At 43.6% G+C, this 16,445-nt stretch overlaps 3 protein-coding genes across 3 annotated transcripts; 2 read left to right on the forward strand and 1 right to left on the reverse strand.

The window, feature by feature from the left end:
- The first annotated feature begins 4,361 nt into the window (after window positions 1-4,361).
- LOC120427434 (protein unc-50 homolog) lies at window positions 4,362-5,502 on the forward strand. Its single transcript, XM_039592290.2, has 3 exons — window positions 4,362-4,732; window positions 4,798-4,863; window positions 4,920-5,502. The coding sequence occupies exons 1-3, from the start codon at window positions 4,480-4,482 to the stop codon at window positions 5,414-5,416; spliced, it is 816 nt and encodes a 271-aa protein (XP_039448224.1). The 5' UTR covers window positions 4,362-4,479; the 3' UTR covers window positions 5,417-5,502.
- Window positions 5,503-11,507: 6,005 nt separating this feature from the next.
- On the forward strand, window positions 11,508-12,899 carry LOC120427430 (uncharacterized). The gene has a single exon (XM_039592287.1). The coding sequence runs from the start codon at window positions 11,508-11,510 to the stop codon at window positions 12,897-12,899; it is 1,392 nt and encodes a 463-aa protein (XP_039448221.1).
- A 1,238-nt stretch (window positions 12,900-14,137) lies between these two features.
- Window positions 14,138-15,968, reverse strand: LOC120427428 (U3 small nucleolar RNA-associated protein 25 homolog; the record flags this gene model as incomplete). Its single annotated transcript, XM_052709943.1, is given in 3 exon segments — window positions 14,138-14,367; window positions 14,856-14,960; window positions 14,963-15,968. Coding segments are annotated over 3 exon segments (1,341 nt in total), but the record flags the coding sequence as incomplete, so codon positions are not given.
- Between the last annotated feature and the right edge of the window lie 477 nt (window positions 15,969-16,445).

Below are 16,445 nucleotides of genomic sequence, written 5' to 3' on the forward strand. Positions count from 1 at the left end.
GAAATTGCACGTTAAATTAGAAGAGATCAGAGGGCACCAAATTCATCGTACACACGAAATCAGAACTATCCGTCAGAGGTTATTTTCATCCTTGTTATTCTCCATAAAAAAGATAAAATGTTCGAACGTTATCGTCCAGTGAACCGTGACGTGACGCAATGTTCGAACCGCTTGCAGTTTGGGCATGGTGGAAGGAACTGTTTCATCAAGAGTCGTTGTGCAACCTGCGGAGGTGAGCACAAAACACAAGCTTGCGAAACAATCAACTAGAACATCGAAGCGAAATGCTTCAATTGCGGCGGCGACCATTCTACCAAGAATCGAAGCTGCCCAAAACGAGCTGATTTTGTGAATTCGGCAGCAAGCGACGACGAGGCACCAACCAAATCGTCGCAAAACACCACCAACTTTCACGGACGTGGATTTTCCTGCTTTGGCGTCACCTGGAGCGGGATCTGTTCGAGTGGTTCCAAATCTGCAGCCATTGCCGTTGAATCAGCGACAAAAAGTTGCAGAGAATACAACTGCTTCCAGGCTTCAGTCAGCAACCGAGGGAAAACCAACCAGCATCAACGGATGAAGGCAGTAGTGACCTGTTTTCACCACAAGAACTTCTGAACATTTTGATCGAGATGACAACCACACTGCGTGGTTGCAAAACTCGACAGGAACAAGTAAGAACGCTTGGAGCATTCATTTTAAAAATGCAGTTCGTAGTTTACTCGTTCTAATGATTTTGAATATTTCAATGAATTTACTTTTTTAGTTTTAAGTTAGGGTTAGTTGTTGAAGCGATTTTTTTCTTTTTTACCCAAATGTATTCGATTCAATGCAAACATGTAAAACAATGGAGCACCCGATTCGAGTGGTAGAAATGACAGTTCTCCCATTGTAGAAAAAAGCAAAAACAGCTCGAATGGAAATGCTCCATTTGAAGTAAATAAATGAATGTGAACAGTTCATAATACACTCAACCCCCGGTGGTTGGTCACTTTTTCGTTTGACACTTTTTTAGTTTGTACCCCGTTGGTTGGTCAAAGTCAAACTAAAAAGTGACGAACTGTCACTTTTTACACGGCGCTCACGCACACTATCAAAACAAACGTTTGGTAGTGTATGTGAACTCCATGTAAAAAGGGTGTCAAACTAAAAAGTGACCCCGTTCGTTTGACAACAGTTGGTGTCAAACCATCGGGGTTTGAGTGTAAAACGAAAAATACAACAAAGATGAAAAGTATTTAGCCATACCTTTTAGAATGTAAATGAAATATAATTATTATAAGAAAGTTGGTCTCGTGGCGCAGGGGTAGCGGCTTTGGCTGCCGATCCCGATGATGCTATGAGACGCGGGTTCGATTCCCGCCTTATCCACTGAGCTTCTATCGGATGGTGAAGTAAAACGTCGGTCCCGGTTTCTCCTGTCTCGTCAGAGGCGCTGGAGCAGAAATCCCACGTTAGAGGAAGGCCATGCCCCGGGGGGCGTAGTGCCAATAGTTTCGTAAGAAAGTTCAATAAAGACATATTTAAATTTAAAAAAAAATTGCAAACAACATCGAACTCGAGCTGTCACAGCCCTGTCAAGCGACTTCTAGCTGTGTATTTTTTTAACTGACTGCCCGATATGTCAGCCAACAAATTTCGCAGGGCTGAGACAGCTCGCGCTTGATCATTGTTTGTATCGGGACAATGTGACGAGGGTTGCGTCATTTTTGAGATAAATTATATATTTTTTTCATTGAGCTTAGAAAGCCTTATCCAGATTTTTAAGCGAAGATGGCGATCGAATTGTGAACGCCCGATGTCAACACTCAAAGTCAGAAGTATCCCTCAAAAGGGTACTTTCAATCCTCAAAAAGGATACTTTCTATCCTTTTTTAAAGTACACCCGGCGTCACCCTTTTAAAAGGGTATGTCCATTTCAGTACATTTTCGATACCCTTTTAAAGGGTGAAGACGGGTGAACTTGAAAAAAGGATACTTTTTACTTTGGGTGAAAGTCACGCAGTGGTACCAACGTTATGAATAAAGTGCAGGGTTGTTACGGGAGAGTCGAAAAAAAATCCGCGCCAAATCCGCGCCGACCTAAAATCCGAAACCGCGCAAAATCCACGCCATATAAAAAAATACCGCGACCAACATTTAAGAAATTTTATTTTGTAATGAAGAAAAACTAATTCAGAAAGTATTTGATAAAAAAACTCGTTTTATGGTTAAAGGTTCCAAAAGAATGAACGCAATAAAATTTTAGAATTTTAGAATTTTAGAATTTAGAATTTTAGAATTTTAGAATTTTAGAATTTTAGAATTTTAGAATTTTAGAATTTTAGAATTTTAGAATTTTAGAATTTTAGAATTTTAGAATTTTAGAATTTTAGAATTTTAGAATTTTAGAATTTTAGAATTTTAGAATTTAAGAATTTTAGAATTTTAGAATTTTAGAATTTTAGAATTTTAGAATTTTAGAATTTTAGAATTTTAGAATTTTAGAATTTTAGAATTATAGAATTTTAGAATTTTAGAATTTTAGAATTTAAAAGCCTAAGGATACTTAAATCATTTAAGATTTGAGAAAAAAAAATCTATATGATTTTGAATTTGATATTTTTTAGTTTTTAAATTTAGACTTTTTAATTTTGATTTTTTTTAATCTTCAAATTTTCGATTACCCAATTTTTGTATTTTTTTTAAATTTGCTTTTGCTAAAATTTTAAATTTCAAAATTTCAGATTTTTCAAATAGCGATTTTGGAAATTTCGAAAAAAAATAATATGTATGTATTTTTTTTCTACCGATTAAATTCCATTCCAAAATTCTAAAATGGAGGCCAGCTTCTGTTACGTCCAATCAAGCTCATATTTGGCGCCCACCAGAACAAGCCCCAATAATAGTTTTTGTTGCACATTCTAATGTTGTTTGTAATATTTGATTTGCAAAATTAAAAATTGAATAAATCCAGTATAAAATTAAAAATAAATAAGGTTAAAAATCATTACTCAAAACTCAAAAGAAATTAAATATTCAGAGCCGGAGATGTTAAGAAATGACAAGAAACATATAAAAAATAATTTCTACATAATCTTTATCTTCATTTTTCGACGTTTCGTACTAAGAAAATACAAACAAACATTTTCAAAATTGCCATCCGCGCGAAATCCGCGCCTGAGCAAAATTAGCCAGCAAATCCGCGCCAGATCCGCGCTATCCGCGCGAAACGCGCCATCCGCGCGATCCGCGCCGTCCGTAACAACCCTGAAAGTGTGCCATGGCATGAAAGCCACATTTTTTTTCATTCTAATGTTGGTGCTACTGAGCGATTTTGACATTTCAGACGTTCACAATTCGAACGCCATCTTCGCTTAAAAACCTGGATAAGGCTTTCTAGGCCCAGTGGATAAAATCCAGAGCAACATTTGAAAGGGGCGGTACGACATTGCTCTTACGGCCTTTCATTACACGCGTTTAAATGGGACGAAAGGCCGTAAGAGCAATGTCGTACCGCCCCTTTCAAATGTTGCTCTGGAAATATAATTTATCTGAAAAATGATGAATTCCTCGTCACAGTGTCCTGATGCAAACAATAGAGTTATCTAAGCCCGCTCTCACGCACACTAGCACACCATTTGATTTGCTGGTCGGTACAAAATTTAACCTCACTTTTTTTCGTGTACGTACACGCAATACATGCGAACGTAGATAACTCTATGATCTTCACGAATGAAACTTCGTTAAAACAGGGAATTTCATCCTTTTTCGTCATTTTGGTTATAAGGCTTTCTAGTCAGAAATTTACCAATACTTTCAAAGTATGTTTATATTACAGCTGGACGATTGTTTGCATCAGGTTTCCTATCTCTTTCTAGCAAAAGTTTTTTGTCAGGCGACTTCTAGCTGGTTTTTTTTGACTGACCGCCCGATATGTCAGCCAACATACTTCGCAGGGCTGTGACAGCTCGAGCTCGATCATTGTTTGCATCAGGACACTGTGACGAGAAGTTCGTAATTTTTGGGTTAAATTATATTTTTTCACTGAGCCTAGAGAGCCTTATACCTGTTGCATTATAATCTTTTTTTTGTTTCACAGTAATACTTCTAAATAGACGTGTAGTTTTTGAATGTGCTGAATAATAGAGCTATCTAAGCCCGATCTCACACACACTAGCACACCATTTGTTTGGCTGGCTGGTACAAAATTTAACCTCACTTTTTTTCGTGTACGTACACGCAATACATGCGCACGTAGATAACTCTATGGTTCCAACTCCAGTCTTGTAAAACCATTTAAACGTGCAATTATTCAGCCGCGGTCGCACTTTTGCCAACAACATAAAAATGATGTGACAGTTCTTTGTTTATGTTGTGAAAAATACGACAAAAATCAGAAGTTTGAAGAATTTATTGCAAATTTTTAGTGGACATTTCGACTGGAATTAAATTATGAACCTCTGGTAATTTGTGCGAGAGGATTGAAACCCCACAGCGATGAAGTACTCAACGTCGCCGACGCCCTCGCGCAGCAACAGCTCCCTGCTGGGGGGACCATCGCGGACCACCTCACCTTTGCCACCGCCGGCCAACTATCGGAACGACTGCATGTCGGCGACCAACAAGAGCTACAAATACCTCCGGCGGTTCGTCAAGTTCGACCAGATGGACTTTGAGTTTGCAATGTGGCAGATGCTGTACCTCTTCATTGCCCCCAAGAAAGTTTACCGGAACGTCAACTACCGTAAACGTAGGATTGGGATCTGGGGATTTTTTTTACGACGGAATTTTGAATTTAGTTTGCCTTACTTTCAGAAACGAAATCACAATTTGCCAGAGACGACCCAGCCTTTCTTGTCCTGCTCGTGGCTTGTTTGTGTGGTAGGTTCCGGATCTTCCTGAAATAAGACACTTTCTAAATTTGGAATTCTTTTTAGTAACATCCATTGGATTCGCGTGGGTTCTCAGCCTAGGAATCGGCCAGAGCATTCTGTTTATGCTGTACGTCGTGTTTGTGGACTGCATCCTGTGCGGAATGGTGGTGGCCACCCTGCTTTGGTTCGTTACGAACCGTTATCTGCGGGACCGCAACTCGGACACCGACATCGAGTGGGGTTACGCGTTCGACGTGCACCTGAATGCGTTCTTCCCGCCGCTGATTTTGCTGCATTTCATCCAGCTGTTCTTCTACCATCCCCTCATCAGTCACGATTGGTTCGTCTCGACGTTCATCGGCAACAGCATCTGGCTGGCGGCACTGAGTTATTACATCTACATTACCTTCCTGGGTTACAACGTGGTGCCGAATTTGAAAAATACGCGAATCATTTTAGTCACGCTGCCGCTGCTGTTTGTGTTTTACATCGTGACGCTTATCATACATTGGAATTTAAGCGTGTCTCTGATGTATTTCTATCACTATCGAGTACTGTAAGGGTAAAACAATGCGAAATAAAAATATTTATTGATGCACTGAGGAGTGAGCAATACTTATGTAAACTCAAACAAAATTTGCTTGAAAAAAATAGTACATATATTCCATTTCGAAAATCATTTTGCAATCATATTAATATTATTGACCTTTGGAGAACTTAGCAAGACTTGATCGGGATCAGTTGATTGAAAGTTTTGCTCCGCATTTTTTCATCTTTCTTCGTGCGCATTTTTTTGCTTGTGATGTGTTCCGATACGCGTTTTTCGAGGATCCAGCTAACAGATTCCGTGTTGCTGTCAAAATTGTGTAGAGGTGTGGTTTGTGCATCATGCGTGCTGCAGCGTGCATGAAATGAAATTTGTGGATTTATGTCAATTTCAATCGTTCTTATGTGTTTTTCATCGAGGAAAAAATCATTTTCCTTCGTGACCAAATGCGGCTTGACGTTGGAGTCAGGCTTTGACCTTTACCGGGAATGAAATGGATGAAAAATATAAAGAGTTCAAGTTGAAACAAAGAGAACAACTGCTCAGAAATGCGATCGTTTTTTTTTTTTTGCAGGATTGTGAAATTTTGGAAGTATTTATTGTAAACATTAGCAAAAAATGGCCAAAGGATCGTTGCCATAGAGCTCAAGAGGCTAGTTCGAGCATGGGAATGTACCTGTGGCATCAACATCTCACAAATTGTTTGCAGAATTGCAAGATGCTTTAAAAGAAATTCGAGCTCGTTTTATGTTGACCAAGATTTTGACTTTACAGAAGTTTGATTAGTGTCATCCTTTTTAACCCTTTGTTAAGTTTCCAAGTTCGGTTTGATAAATAATTATTGCATTATAACAGAGCTCGACACGAGCTAAAACTTAATTTGGAAGAAAAACACTATTTTTATTTTATTTTTTTATTTTTTGAAATGTTTTAGAGGACATAAAATGCCAACTTTTCAGAAATTTCCAGGTTGTGCAAAAAATCTTTGACCGAGTTATGATTTTTTTAATCAATTCTGATTTTTTTCAAAAAATTTAAATATTGGTCGCAAAAATTTTTCAACTTCACTTTTCGATGTAAAATCAAATTTGCAATCAAAAAGTACCTCAGTGAAATTTTGATAATGTGCACCGTTTTCAAGTTAAAGCCATTTTTAAGTAATTTTTTTGAAAATAGTCGCAGTTTTTCATTTTTCAAATTAGTGCACATGTTTGCCCACCTTTGAAAAAATATTTTAGAAAAGCTGAGAAAATTCTCTACATTTTTCTTTTTTGAACTTTGTTGATAAGACCCTTAGTTGCTGAGATATTGCCATGCAAGTGTTTAAATACAGGAAAATTGATGTTTTCTAAATCTCACCCAAACAACCCGCCGTTTTCTAATGTCGATATCTCAGCAACTAATGATCCGATTTACAATGTAAAAATATGAAACATTCGTGAAATTTTCCGATCTGTTTTCGAAAAAGTTACTTAAAAATGGCTTTAACTTGAAAACGGTGCACTTTATCAAAATTTCACTAATGTACTTTTTTATTGCAAATTTGATTTTACATCGAAAAATGAAGTTGAGAAATTTTTGCGATCGATATTTCGATTTTTTGAAAAAAAGGGTATTTATTAAAAAATTCATAACTCGGTCACAGATTTTTTGCACAACCTGGAAATTCTTGAAAAGTTGGCATTTGATGTTCTCTAAAACATATAAAAAAAATTAAAAATAGTGTTTTTTGCAAGTTAAGTTTTAGTGACAAAAAGTTAAATAAAAAATCACCAATTTATTTTACCGTGTATTATTTTGTTTCAGTGTAGTCCATATCCATACCCACAACCTTGCCGAAGACACCAAATCGATCAAAACATTCGCATTCCTTCAAAAAATACAGATTTTTGAATCTCATACATCATTTTTGTATGGAAAGCTGCCAAATTTGTATGGAAAATTATATGGACAAACTAATGATGCAAAATTGCGTCTTTGGGCATACCGAAGGCACCAATAAAGTTTCAGCCGGATTAAAAAATACAAAAATTAAAATTCTAAAAAAATACCGATTTCGTAGAGAATTGCTCATTTAGCCCGTACCATTTTATTAGCTAGAGTTTAAATTTTATTTCACGAGTCTTTTTTTGCCTTCGTCACCTAACTGAGGAAAGGCTATACAATCACTCGAAAAATTAACTTCTTAATTCGACCTCGTAGACCCACCTTCACGTATACATATCGACTCAGAATTATGTTCTGAGCAAATGTCTGTGTGGATGTGTGTAGGTGGTTGGACAAAAAATTGTCACTCGATTATCTCCTGATCAATGCTTGAAAAGGGATCTATCACTGAACAGGACTGCTCGATATTCGATAAAACTTTCTGTCAGCGATCATTTCCCAAAACGATATTAAATCGCTGACACACAACGCCTATCATGACCGCCATTGCTTGGCGACGGTCGATGAACGTAAACACGAAGACGAAACGAACGAAAAATGAGCACCACTCAAGCAGCCGCCCGAACGAGACAACTTGCTCTTTCTCTTTCTCTCGTTTTTGTCTCTCTCTTCCTAGTGTATGCTACGTGGTGACAGGAGTCATATGATTGCTATAATTGGAGAGATGATCGGAATCTCGGTAGAATGTCAAACGAACGCTCTCTAGGCGATTTTTCTCCTGGAGGAAAGTCAATGATTGTGTGAGTGGCTTTGCGTAGCACTCTTGGTAGCACTCATTTCTTTGTGTGTGAAACGAACGAAAGCAGAATGTAAAAATCAGGCTGTCGTGGTGAATACGATTGGAGTGCTCTGTCAGCTATCACAAAAAAGTCGAAATTACGCAAGCCCTGCTCCTGATTGACTTCACGGATTTTGATCGTTTTGACGTACACAGAAAAAAATATTTCTGTAAATTTACATTGTTTATCATGTACCAAAAGGTATCATGATAAATGATGTATATTTACATTAGGTTCATTGGAAATTTACATTATATTCATTGGAAATTTACATTAGTTTTGAAAATTTACATTAGTTTTGGAATTTACATTAGTTTTGAATTTACATTAGTTCAAATCAACTAATTCTGATTGGCCAATGGGAATGAGAAGCTCGACTTGGATTGCAGTAGGAAAAGGGTGTGGCCTATGTTCTATTTTAAAATGAGTGAAGCGGGCAGCAAAAGGAAATTCGGATTTTAAAAAGTTATTTCACAGGTAGGGGACGCTTTCTCGTCGACGGCCAAGTGGAATAACGCTGGACTGGAATCGAACGGACGACGGGTAGAATGTTCGGTGTTACTGCTGCTACCCGCTGCCGACTGAGCCATCTTCGCATTTTATAAACGAGCGGCTAAAGCATCAACTTGTTCAGGGCGAGGCTCAGGCAGTGGGCCAGCGAAGTATGAGAGCGATAGAAAGAGAACTAAATATGACTATTTTTAGTTCGGGTAGTTTTGAAGTCAACGTTTGGCAGAAATACATTGGATATATGATTTACATTGAATAGGAATTTACAGGAAGCCGAACACGGGTAGAAATTCATCAGATTTAAGTTTCCATGCTCAACGTTTCCATTAGATTCATGATTTACATTAGATTTAGATTTACATTAGAGTAATTTCCATGACTTTTTACTCTTTACATCATATTTCAACATTACATTGAGTGAGTTTACATATGAAACAGTATTTACGTGCTGTGTAAATTTACATATTTTTTTCTGTGTAGACTTACGTCTTTGTCGAAGGTACTGGGGTGTCATTCCAAAAAACCCGGGCCGAAGGCCCTGGATTACTGCGTCATCCGTCAAACGCTTATATCTTCCTTCCCTCTAATCGAATCGGCACGATTTATGTTCCATTCGATTTGAAAATTATTCAGCAATTTGCTATAAAACTTTCATTGCTGGCAAAATAGTTTAACTATTGAAACAATTGAATGTTTTAAAATGTTTTCAAAATGCACAGATTTTGCAAGCAAAATGAGCGCTTCTCACTCACGGACGGGAATGTCAAGTACCTATTTTGAGGGGAAAATCATCCAAGCAGCGCGACCGAGTGTCGGTCGCGAAAAAGGAGGGGAAGTAGCGGGCCGAAAGCGAGGGGGATGACACTCCCGAGATGAGCTTGCGATTCAACTGCGATGACCTTCGATGAACGCGATCTGCCACGATTACCAAGAATCAGCGCGATCTGGCACGATTGCATCGCGATGTGAGCGCGATGTACAAAAATCGCGCGATTTCAGCTGTCTACTGCTCGAATGAGTTTGACAGCAACCAAATGACAGGTCTTGCTGAAATTCGATTCGAGCAGTGGAAGAGCAAAACAAAACAAAAAGAAAAAAACACGTGGCAAACTGGCTGTTGGAGGCGTGCTTTTTTGCGAGATAGTTCCTGAAGAACCAACCGCGGCCGCCACGGCGAGCGCCGCCGGAGTGACCCCCTGTGAAGGGCGACGAAGCCGCCGTCGATTCGCCAGCTCAAGCGACAGCCCCTGAAGTCGTGAAGAAGGAGGAAGTGGTTGCTGCGTCTGTTGAGGTGGATAAGAAAGATTAGGTCCATGCCCTGGTCGCTGTAGGGTATAGGGTTCGCTGGAGGGAAACAAACCTTTAAAAGAGCCTGTGGCTGCGGCGCAGGTTTTGCCGGAAGTCGTCGAGGATGCCGTGGCCGTTGAGCCCATAAATGACGGTTAATCCCAAATTAAATTCGATCCCCTGCCCTACATGCCTCGATCCTCCCCGGTATCGATGTTCGCAGAAGCTTCCATGTCCCATCAGAACTCTCTCAGTCAGATCCCGGAGCTGGTTTCGCTGCTGGAAATTGTACCGGAGCAGCAGGAAGAATCCAAGCTGGTTGTTGCGGTCAAACCTCCAGCGGCAGTTTACCTGAAGAGATCATCTAAAAGGTAGAGTAGAAGCCCACTGAGGCTGTCACTCCTCCCGCGCCAGTTGTGGAGGAGGTCAAATCAGTTTTCGTTGAAAAGATTGAGGAGAAGCCGTCTTCCGTGCAGGCCGCCACGTGAACTTAGTAGCAGTAGCTGAAGAAAACTGTCATCGTGGTAGTGGACCAGATCCTGGACAAGTTAGAGAAGGTGGTCCAGTTTGAGGCCGTGCCCTTGACTACGATTGCGGAATAGTCAACCTTAAAAAAGGCTAAGCTCGCACCGATCCCCGTCCAGGGAAAACGGACCACAATCAACCTGCTGCTGCCGCCGGGTATTTCCACAAGTATTGCGAACTGCACGATTCCACCGGATGTCGTGACCCAGCTCTGGCGAAAAATTAGTGCAAAACCTGGATCTGCCCGTCTACGCCAGATACCTGTTGATTGCGATCTACCCCACTAAGGAGCACTTCCAGTCACAGCCAAAAGGGCGGAAATGGAGTGCAACGCCGCTGGAACGGAACGCTGCTGGCCTCCGGATCGTACGTCGGACACGCACGACTCTGCTGGAACAAACGGTACAACTATATTTTATCCGAAGCGTGTGGATAAAACGACCATGATCCGATCAATTCGTTCCAGGGACACACGGTTCGTACGGAGGTTATGCCTCCCCAGGTCAACGTCATCAAGTGGGATCTCCAGGGGCAGCTGCTGGTATCGTACTTGGACACATTGGACTTTTGCTTGTGAGTTTTTTTTAACTAATCTTTGATGTAATTTTTAAATTCTAGCAAGTCAAATTTTGATTCTTTCCAGGTCCATTTAAAGGAGATCTGCAAGATTAAACGGTCCTTGACCGACTCCAGCACTAATTGTTGTATTCTGACTAATGCAAGTTAAATGTGTAACACTAACACCACTACACGGGGGAAAGAGGCACACCTGAGAGCGAGAACAAGAACTGTCATAATGTGGGAGAGAGGAAATAAAGCAGCAAGCGGTGGAAATTGCTGGATTAAATTCGGTGTTTTTTTTATTCATTTATAACCCGGAACAGAACGTAACATTTGGCGACGAGGCGGAAAAGAACCCGCAGGAAGCGTGTGAGTGAAATTTGGTTCAATCCGGCGGCGAGAACTCGGAAAATCGGCGAGGGAACCCCGAGGCCGCACTCAACGTAAACTAAAGAGAGACTTGATCCGGACAAGAAGCGATTTAATTCGGGCACGATGGTAGATGCAGCAAGCAACTCGAGTGTGCCACCTTTTATTCCCGGGGACACATCCACGGTGTCGGCCCGGTGGAAGAAGTGGAAGCGTGCCTTTCAAATCTTCCTCGACGTGAACAACGTCACGATTCCCGCCCGGAAGAATTCATACCTTCTTCACTACGTGGGACTCCAAGTGCAGGACGTGTTCTTCAGTTTGCGAGGGGAGGAAGCACCGGCAGTTCCGGCCGGCTCGGATGAATTCAAGGAGACGATGAGGCTGCTGGACGAGTACTTCCTGCCGATGAAGTGTCTTCCGCTGGAGCGGCACAAGTTCCGGAACCTGGCACAAACCGACGATGAACCCATCGAGAACTTCGTTCTTCGCCTCCGAGAACAAGGCAACCTCTGCGAGTATGGTGACCACTTGGACGAGGAAATCAAGGAACAACTTTTCGAAAAGGGTGCATCGGATGACTTGCGAGCCAAGATCCTCAACAAACCGCAAATGACACTGGCCGAAACAGTGGAAGCAGGTCGAGCGATGGAGACAATCGAGAAGCACAAGACGAGCACGACTGTGGCCCAGGTACCGGAAGAAATCCACCGAGTAAGATCCAAGGCAAAGAAACGGGAATGCTATCGATGTGGCCATCGGGGCCATTTCGCCAACGACGATAACTGCCCTGCGAAAGACCAGATGTGCAAGCGTTGCGGCTTAATCGGCCATTTCAAGAGCTGCTGCAAGACGAAGAAGCAGAAGAAGAAGGTGAGCGGAAAGGGTACGCGACACGCAACGGCCAAGCATCACTCTTGTGATTCGGATGACTCCGATGACACGGAGAAACAAAGCGGAAGCGATTCGGATGAGGACAGTGTGCAGTATCTCTTTGCGACTGATCCGATTAGAGAAGGAAGAGCTGTTTGCGCTGTTGGAGACGTTCCCATCGAGTGGGTGATCGATTCAGGAGCCGGCGTGAACGTCGTTGATCGTCGAACCTGGGAGTACCTGAAGCAGCAGAAGGTGCGCGTCAACTTCCAGACAACTGCAGCAAAAAGAACGGTGAAGTCGTTTACTGGGCAACCGGTACAAATCACTGGAATGTTTTCTGCGGAGATTGCTACGAAGGTAAAGGGAGTCGAAGCAGAGATCTATGTGGCGGAAGATGGTGAGTGCTGCTTGCTGGGACGAAGGACAGCGTTGGATCTTGGAATTCTCAACATCGACAAGACGGTATGTGTGACAAGAGACAGCGAGGCAGTTAGGGAAGGCAGTCGGGGAACAAGCGAAGTGAACTGGAGGCGCGACCTGAAACCGGTTTCGACACGGGAAGGTGGCTGTGACCCTTACAGCGCTCGCGAAAAATCACTTACAAAGTATGTGACGTTTGAGGAACTTCTAGCGGTTCGTTGAGAACTTTCGATGAAGATGGACAGTAATCGAGCAACCCGGAAAAAGAAGAGATTGTTGTATTCTGACTAATGCAAGTTAAACGTGTAACACTAACACCACTACACGGGGAAAAGAGGCACACCTGGGAGGGGGAACAAGAACTGTCATAACGTGGGAGAGAGGAAATAAAGAAACACGCGGTGGAAATTGCTGGATTAAATTCGGTGTTTTTTATTCATTTATAACCCGGAACAGAACGTAACACTAATAACCGATTAATGCATTTGGTCCTGGGGTCCGCTTCGTGCGACTCGACAGTCAATCTCGATAACGAATCACACCGAGCCGGTTAACTCGGTGACGTTCAGCTTGGACAGCAAGTTACTGGCGTCCGGCAGCTTCGACAAGTGCGTTCACATCACGCTTCACGATCATGCAGAGTGGCCGGCTGTTGCACAACAAGGGACCCACGGTATCTTGGAGGTGTGCTGGGATAGCAACACTTGGCACTTCATGTGCGGGATAGAATATCGGATCTGGCCGTCAGTGACTCAATCCAGCGAATGCGTGCCAGCAGTTTGCAGCTGGTCTGTGGTTCGAAGGAAGGAAGAGTGATTCCATTTCGTGTTGAATTTCAAGCAATATCTAGCCGGACGTAGGAATACTGCGAATTTGGTTCTGGAGGTTTTGGACTCTGAACTGTCTGAATTCCGAACACTAAATGTTCCCTATATTGACCGGAAGTGAATTGTACATAAACCAATTCGGGGAAACAGGGCTCAGGGACCTAAACAATTGTTAGAGACTGCACAATTTCGCATTTAATTTTGTTTAAATGCAATTCCAATAAAGAATTTTTTGAATACAAATTAACGCATTTTTTCATTTACTTTGTTTATCGTTGTATTACAATTATACAATTAGGTGACTTCCTTTGTGAAGCTTTCCGTACCTTCTTCCGGCATCTTCTCAACGTCTCCATCACCTAGTTCGAATTGTCCATTCCGGAAATAGTCAGGTTGATACTCCAGGGGAAACCGCGCACATTTGATGACTCGCTAGCGTTGCAACAACCAGGTCCGGAAAGATCGGCTGATCAGTCTCGGCCCAATCTCCATCTAAAATCCTAATCTTTAACCCAAAAACTCGTCGTGAAACACGACCCAGTTTTCTCTCTTCACCACCTCCAGAAGTCCGCGTGATACGACGATCGCGAGAAAAGCTTCTAACCACCGGAAATGGAATAGTTGCTAAAATTGTCAGGCAGCCTGCTGGTGAACGGTCGCGGCTCCCAGTACCTGCCCAGCATCGTCGAATGAGGCTGACTTCCGGGCTGCGCTGGTCAATGAGTCAAAGGGGTGACCCAGCTGGATAGTGGACTGCGTGTGGTCAGTGAGGATTCCGGCTCGCAGACTGCCACCGTTCTGCTGTGGGTCGATGCCGGATGGCGTCGCGCACTTCCTAGAGCACATGGCGTTCAAGGGTAAGGCTAAGCGTTCCCAGACTGACTTGGAACTAGAGGTGTAGAACACTTGAACGCGTTCACGTCTCGTGAGCAGAACGTCTTCTACAAAAAATGTCTTTCCAAGGATGTAACGAAAGCGGGGCAGGTTCTGTCCGACATCATTCAAAATTCAAAGCTGTGTGAGTCTGAAACCGAGCGCGCGGAATGTGATTCTGCATGAGATGCAGGAGGTCGAGAGCAACCTGCATAAAGTAGTATTGGACCGTCTGCAAGCGACCGCCTACCAGGGAATTCCTCTTGGAAACACCATTCTCCGGTCGACCAAGAACATCCAATCGATGGGCAAGGCCGACTTGCAGGTTTTCATCAATACGCACTACAAGGCCCCCCGCATCGTAATGACCGCGGCCGGTGGCGTCAAGCTCGGAGACCTGGTCAAGCTGGCCGAGTATAGCCTCGGAATGGTTGGCAACACCTTCGTGCGCAAGTGTGCGTCTGCGATGATTCTCTACCGTTGGCGCTCGTTGCCATTGGCGTCGAGGGTTGTGACTGGATCGACCAGGACAATGTTACTGAGGCAGTTGGTAGCCGGACGTAGTTGAAGTAGGACGGGATGAGATGAGGGTGCGGGCCATCGTGACGGAGCGGAGCTGGGGCAGGAGGACGGTGGTGAAGTGGGCGAACTTGGCGTCGTAGGACGCCTCGAGGGAGGGCACCTCGATGTGGCGGAAGGTTTGGAGAAGGGGGACGATGGCGTGCCGGATTGAGCCGGTTTTGACGGGGTTGGCGACGCGGGCCTTGCCGTGGTAGTTGGCGCATTTGTTGTTGAAGATGGAGCGGAATTCGGGCAGGTCGTGGGAGGAAAGGAGGAGGGTTTGTCGGTAGAAGCGAGACCATCCGTTGAGGCACTTGTAGCGGACGTGGGAGAAGTCGGTGTGTTCGGTTGATTGGGGTTGCAGGTGAAGGTGGTCCATCAGGTGCAGCACGTGGTCCCAGTTCTGGGCGAGACGGATCTCCGCTTGGTTTAGGATAAGGAGTTCGATGGATGAGAGGAAGTCAAAGTCCCGCTCGGATTCGCCCTCGGCGCCGATGGTCATCCGGAGTCCCAGCGGAGAGGCAAGAATCAAGTCCGAATTGTAGTACTTTGTGTACAGCTTCATCGAACTTTTGCTGAACGAGATGCCGATCCGGAAGTTGTCGTCGGTGCTTCCCGCGAATGTCCGCTAGTAGTCCTCCGGCTTGGGGTTGACCTTCGGGAAGGCCAGCGTTTCGCCGCCGTACTCGGACTGGAAGCGTTTGTAGTTAGTCACAAGCTTGGGATCGTCCCCGGTGAAGAGGCGCTGGTTCGTGTCGACAATCTTCATAGCCGCGCTGCGAAACGGGACCACGATCAGTACCTTTGGGCGAACCAGTCCTTGGTCACGGTACTCCAGAACCGTCGTGACTTTTTTCTTCTTTTTGCCCTTTGCTTGCCAACACGCTGACCAGCGCGTGGGATCGCTCGCAAGATGGTGGTGCCAACAACGCGTCCAAGCCCCCCGGCCTAAAACTTTTTCCGATTCCGGGTCGCAAGAAAAAAGATTCTGCACAGGAAGCGGCCGCAATCCGTCCCGAAAAAAACGAAGAAAGTTTTAATATTTGATTTGTTTATTTACCTTTTCGGACTGCTCGAAACACTAAAAACAAACATAGCAGTGCGACCAGTTTCATGGAAAACTGCTGGAACGATTATTTTATGGCAACCCTGACTGCTTGAATGAAAAATTTCATTCGAGCACGATCTGTGCACGATGTACACGATGAGCGCGATCTGGCGCGATTTGGGCGCGATGAGCAAAAAAGACCGCGATGAAGGAAAGATGGGCAAGGATGAAGGAATTTGGTGCGATTTGGCACGATTTTGATCAAATCGCGAAGTGTCATCCCCCTCGGCCGAAAGGCTATATAAGAACGCGCGCCAGAGCCCATTCTATCATTCACGTCTCAGACGTCGGACCGGCAGCAGCAGCAGCAGGAAAGCTCAGCCCTGAGCAGCAGCAGCAGCAGGAGAGACCAGAGCAGCAGCAGCAGGAGAGAGGGACCAGAACTGGAAAAGAAGTGCG

This window comes from Culex pipiens, chromosome 3 (genome assembly GCF_016801865.2).
Source record: "Culex pipiens pallens isolate TS chromosome 3, TS_CPP_V2, whole genome shotgun sequence".
In the NCBI taxonomy this organism is placed as follows: Eukaryota; Metazoa; Arthropoda; class Insecta; order Diptera; family Culicidae; genus Culex; species Culex pipiens.